The sequence below is a fragment of the Numida meleagris genome, chromosome 4, assembly GCF_002078875.1.
Source record: "Numida meleagris isolate 19003 breed g44 Domestic line chromosome 4, NumMel1.0, whole genome shotgun sequence".
Taxonomy (NCBI): domain Eukaryota; kingdom Metazoa; phylum Chordata; class Aves; order Galliformes; family Numididae; genus Numida; species Numida meleagris.
Window position 1 is genome coordinate 55,323,461 of NC_034412.1, and position 6,159 is coordinate 55,329,619.

Sequence of the window (6,159 nt, forward strand, 5' to 3'; positions counted from 1 at the left end):
ACAGCCCAGCTGGCTAGCTCTGACACTGAAAAACGTGGCTAGGGGACTGAAACCAGGCATGTTTCATACAGAGAGACCTCTGTCTTTCAAAGGTGAATGGGGGTAGGGGCTGGCACTATCATTGTGCACTCTGCTGCATGTTGGTGATTAACAGAATAAAGTTTGAGTACCAAGGAGTGAAAAAACACAGTGGTCTTTAGGGGCCAATTTACTACCAGGATCTGGCACTCTCCCACCTGAAGTTGAGGAGTGTGAATTAAGGAAGTGTCCAGATAGCCAAGGATTTACAGTTCTTGCTCTCTGGTTTTGAGAAATCAGACTTAGGACTTTGCAGGGATAGTTTGACGTGCTAGGCTTGAGGATTAGAATCCTGTTTCCACCAGATGCTGTGCAGCATATTTTAAGAGCCTGCCCTGCCCCCAAGGAGTTTTCAGTCAAAGCAGACAAGATGTCAGGTGGGAGGGGTAAAAGAACTCAAGCAACAGCATGGCAGGGGCAAAGCTGGGCTCTTCCTCCAGTGCTCTGCCTACTGCTTCAAGGACTTCCTTTCATTATGAATGGAGAAGGGGCTCCATAGAATGTGTGATATACAGAACATTCTGCATAAGGTTCCAGGCAACTGTCCCCCAGGGAAAGGGGCCATTTTCAATTCCCTGAAGCATATGTTAAGCAGACTTCTCTTAATGTACTTGGCTCACTCCTTCTGGAACACAAAAGAATAGTGGAATTTTTTTTAATTGTCCCAGGTTTGGGATCGCTTATGTAACTCTGGAAAAAAAAAAATGCAATGTAGCTTGCCATGGCTGGTGCTGTTTCTGTAGTATATGCATTTACCTTGTGCAGAAAAGGCTACTTTGTTGGGGAAGCTCAATCTTTTACAAGGAACCTTCAGATACTTGCAATGAAATAAAATCTCCTTGCTTGTAATTTTATTTAAGGCAGAAGAGTGGCAGAGCAAGGTATGATGCTAACAGGCCTGTTCTTTGCCAGGTTTAAAGCATTAGTGTATTGTGAATTTCTGCTAGCTGCCAGGCTAGTTTATTCATGATTAACAGCAGCACACAGCAAATCCTGTGCTGCTCCAGCTTCTTATGCAGCAGGGAATGATGATACGCAGACTTTTCACACTGCACATGCTACTCTTCGCTCCCCAAGGCTCTCAAGAAGCTCATGTCATTAGGTAACATTCCTTTGGACCTTGCTAGCCAGCTTCCTAAGCGCAGAACTGTGCATAGAGCCTGGCATCGGCATTCTGAGCTTTTTCTCCTGGCACAAGCATCTAGTTAGGTGGTTGCATGATGTAAAGAGCTTTTGTGTTACATCAGCAGTACTGAAACTCAAGGCTTCTCTGGGGAGGCAGCAGGGGATGATGGGTGCAAGGAGGACATTGGACTATGCCGTATCTGGCACTCTAAGCGGGGCTCCATCTGTGTGGCAGGAAAACTTGCTTTTCCTTCATCTCCCCTTCCCCAGAAAGTAGTTCAAACAGAGCACTGTGGAGTTTCTTTCTGAAGCAGGAACATGTCCATCTTGTGCAGAAGGTTAAAAATAAACCTGGCTAACAATAGTGAGGAGGGGTCGGGGGAAATGTCTGTCTAAAACACTATTTGTTTCAGTCACTTTTTTAAAATCCCCCAAAAAAGATATTTTTTTTTTTTGAACAAGAAGGGTGAATGGCGACAGCAGAATAAAGCACATTCAAAAGAAGCTTTTTCTGGCCTATCTGCATTGATAAAAATATGCATCTACAAGTATTGTAAAACTTGAATGGAGAGACTACTCAGAATGATATTCTGTGTGATTCTGATTATTTCAGTGTTTTTCCTGACTGTGGGTGTGCAGTGTATCTGAATTTCAGTTGCTAAATCTGCACGTCTGCATGCACAGTCCCATCAGTCTTTATTTAGTGGCATGAGAACTGTTTTTAGTCACACTCAGCCACCTGCATCTCTCTGAAGATTTCTGTCTAGATTATACACTCTTTAAAAGAGGATTTGTTTAATGGACTATCTCCTTTTTATTGTGCAACACATTAAATAACCCAAAAATGATCTGGGCAAGCAGGCATTAAAGAACTGTGGTAGCTGGGGAAAGGCCTGGAAAACCATCGCCTCAGGATTGAATCCTGGGCTGAGTGGGGAGCTAGACTCCCAACTTCACTGTAGGGCAGAGGCTACTGAAGAAATAATAGATTTCAGCTAAGAACCAGCCTTGCAGTGTCAGGCTCCCTGTACCTCCAGCTGGCCCAGGACATGCTAAACTAGGATTTCCCAGGTTAGAAGCTAGGCAGGTGCCAGAATGAGAATCACCATGTGCCTTTGCAACTTTGGAGGTTGTCTCCAGTTTCACTAGAAGTGGATAATGGTTTCCGCGAGTCTTGAAAGAGATTTAAATGTTTCTAGGTGATATTTCTTTTGTGCTCATTTAAAAAAAAAAAAAAAAGAAAGAAAGAAACAAAACAGCACAGACAAAAAAAAACAAAAAAAAAAAAACAAAAAAAAACAACACACCTTGACAATTCCATGTAAACCAGTGAGAATCTAAATGGAAGCTGGTCTGCTTTTAAGGCTCTGAAATTTGGCAGTGCCAACTTTAACAAACTGAGGGTGTTACATTGTAATTGGATGGAAACATTCAGGGCCTGGGGCACAATGAAGGCCTGGATTTCTGTAAGTCACACGCAAAAAAGTTATTTTGAACTTTTACCAGGCAACAATTGGACGGGATTCACCAAAGTTGTGGGAAGAAGCGGGGAGACTACAAAAGCCTGATCCGCAGAGATGGCTGTATTTTAGACGCCAGCTAACACAAAGTGAAACATTCTACCTAGGCGTGCCTAACAAGTTTCATGAATGTTATGTCTCACTTGCCAAAATGAAGTTATTCTTATTGTCTCTTACACAGCCCTGTTAACTAGAGGAGGTGATACCTGGCAATTGGCTCTGACAGATTTGGAAAAGCTGTATTTGTCTGAGGCAAAACATATCTTAGGTTTGTAAGCAAGTATGGAAAATGTTGAATCAGATGTGACTGTGTTAAAGCTGAGCTCATCAGGAAGAAGAGACTGAAACTGCTCTGCAATCCTATCTGCCAGAATCCAAATGAAGCACCAAAAAGTGAGTGAAGTGCACCCCCTTCTCTGTTTCAGTTAACTTTAATGCTTGCCTGACACGACTTTTTCCACGAGAAGGTGGACGTGGGTATGTATAAATAACCTAGCACCTGTTCTGTGGCTAGAGAAAAGCACCTGTGCTTGTTTTGCACAGCACTTCTCTTCCTGGGATTGTGTGGCTGCCAAATTTATCAAACTCGGGGGTTTTCCAGACCATACCAAACTCTTTATTGTGCCTCCCTCTGCTCTTACAGCATGTCTTTCTGCATTTCTTTCAAACAGTCCACTTGCAGGTGGCTCAGCATTAATGCGATTTCCCAGTGGCAAGATGTGAGGTTAGGCTAAGTGCTGTGTGCCTGAGAACAGAAACAAGCGGCCATACGGGATATGAATGTAAACATCAGGGAATATTGACAGCCTTAAAGACCTTCCTGATGAGGCCTGGACACATCTGTCTATGCCGTAAAAAGGCTGATCCAAGGTGCACAGGGGAAGCCATAACCTCACAGCTGCAGCTGAACCTCAACAATGTCTCCTACTAGGAGATGCCCCTGCTCTAGGAGGGCAGCAGTGCAGAGAAGGAGCTGGAGAGTCAATACATGTCCCTCAGATGGGTCCAGGGAGGTTTTTCACTTCTCCTCTCTGAAACTTTGGCTTGGCTACAGGGAACCAAGTAACCTAAGAGGTTTCAGTGAGCAAGCACACAGATGTCAGGTGTGCCTTTTTTTTTTTTCCATTGTCACAGTGTGAATATACAGAGTCTGTGCATTGGGATGTGGCTGTGCTTTTAGATGAAGGGAAACCTCTGGTGAGGAAAAGAGGCACTTTTCTCTTTCCACACAGCATGGCTCAGTGCTGGTGTCTGCCAGGGTTGAGATAACCCCAGTGTGGTGGCTGCCATGTCCCGCAGCTCCTCATGGGCTTGTGTTACTCCCCATGTGCTGCCTAGAAATGTGATGGTTGGTGCTTAGGGGTGAATGTAGTGACACTTCACACCTGGCCTGAGTTCATACTCGAGCCAGATGCTTGGCTGAAAAGACCCACGTTTGGACTCGCAGCTGTACTCAGGTCTTCCAACCGCAAAACACCTTTTCTGAGAGCCACCCCATCACAGTGCCTCCAAAAGGGCAGCACTGCGCCCGGCCACGCTTCCCGTGCTGCTGCCGGCCTCCCTCACGGCACGGAACGCGAGGCGGCCGGAACCTCCGACCAAAGTGGGGGGAAGGGACGCGACAACGGAACCGGAAGCGGTGTGAGCGGAAGTAGCGCAGCAGCGGCGCCGGAAGCGGGATCTGGAGCCGTCTCCGATTTCCGGCGTAGCCATGAGGACGCGGCGCGGTACCGTCCTGCGGCCGCCGCCGGGCCCAGCCGACCGCCACGATGCTGAAGAGGACGACGAGGAGGAAGTGCCCGGCGGCGAGGTGGGCCCCGAGGGCTTGGGAGACGAGGTGGAGGATTTTCACGAGGCGCAGTTTCGGGAGGTGATGGCGGCTCTGGAGAGTGGGGAGGAGGCCGGGGACAGCGAGGAAGAGGAGGAGGAAGAAGTACTGGGGCTGCAGCTGCCGGAAGAGGATGAAGATGACGAGGAGGAGGAAGAGAAGGAGGAAGAAGTACTGGGGCTGCAGCTGCCAGAAGAGGATGAAGATGACGAGGAGGAGGAAGAGAAGGAGAAGGAGGAAGAGAAGGAGGAGGAGGAAGGTGAACCTGGGGAGGAAGTAGAGGAAGTACGGAGACTTGAGTTTTACGAGGACCGCAGTGCAGAGGAGGATGGAGGAGATGTGGAGGAGGAGGAGGAGAATGAAGATGAGGATGAGGACCTGTCCATGGAGAGCGATTTGGAAGAGCACAGTAAGGACACTGATCTCCCCCATGAGCTGTCCTGGGGCAGACGCAAGCAGCTTTACTACGACACAGACTATGGGAGCGATGCCCAGGCTAAGGGCAAACGCAGCCAGCAAGATGTTGATGCTGAGGAGGAGGAAGAGGAGCAGGAGGCAAAAGTGATCCAGAGACGGCTGGTGGAGGACTTGGGGGAAGATGATTATGGGCTGGATGTGATCCAGGGCTACCTGGCAGAGCAACGGAAAACCCACGATAGCAAGGGGCAGAAGATTGCCAAGGATTTGCAGGCCCTTTCCAAGAAGGAGCAGCTGAAGCTACTGAAGCAGGAGTCTCCTGAGCTCCTGCAGCTGATTGAGGACTTTGAAGTCAAACTGATGGAGCTCAAGGATGAGCTGCACCCACTGCTGCAAATGGTCAAAAATGGCACTATCCCACAAGGGAAAGGCAGTCGCTATTTGCAGATCAAGTATCAGCTCTACTTGAATTACTGTGCCAATATTAGTTTCTATTTAGTTTTAAAGTCAAAGAGGATGCCAGTTCATAGTCACCCCATCATTGAACGATTGGTTGCTTACAGAAATATCATCAATGACCTAGCTGTGATAGATCAAAAGTTATCCTCACAGGTTCGCCTGCTTCTGAAAAACTATTATGATAAGAAGGAGGAAAAACTCCGAGAGCGGAAGAAGTTTCCAGTGCTTCTTCAACCAACTGCTAAGAAAACCAAACGAAAACGTGAAGCTGTTCTTGCTAGTGGCCAGCTTGCTGCTGAGGAACTGGCAGATGAATCAGACCTTGATGGAGAGGCTGCGCTAAAATACTACAGGATGATGGAAGAGAAGCTGAAACTCAAGAGGAAGAGAACAGAAGAACAGGAAACACTTGAAGAACCAGTGACAGAAGAGGATCCGAACCAAAAGAGAGGTGTGACCTATCAGATGATCAAGAACAAAGGCCTCACCCCCAGGAGGAAGAAGATTGATCGCAACCCCAGGGTCAAGCATCGGGAGAAGTTTCGGCGAGCCAAGATTCGCCGGAAGGGTCAGGTCCGTGAAGTTCGGAGGGAAATACACAGATACGGTGGGGAGCTCTCTGGCATTCGTGCTGGAGTTAAGAAGAGCAGAAAGCTTCAGTGATGCTTATTTTTCTCTGATTCAGAGAGCTGCAAATGAAAGTTCTGAATGCAATAAAATTTTTGTAAAAGA

The 6,159-nt window shown here is 47.3% G+C and overlaps 1 protein-coding gene across 1 annotated transcript; it reads left to right on the forward strand.

The window, feature by feature from the left end:
- Window positions 4,373–6,159, forward strand: UTP3 (UTP3, small subunit processome component). Its single transcript, XM_021396630.1, has one exon. The coding sequence runs from the start codon at window positions 4,435–4,437 to the stop codon at window positions 6,088–6,090; it is 1,656 nt and encodes a 551-aa protein (XP_021252305.1). The 5' UTR covers window positions 4,373–4,434; the 3' UTR covers window positions 6,091–6,159.

Bases quoted from the DNA above. Each gene is read 5' to 3' on its own strand.
- UTP3 (XM_021396630.1), top strand. From the start codon at position 4,435: ATGAGGACGCGGCGCGGTACCGTCCTGCGGCCGCCGCCGGGCCCAGCC.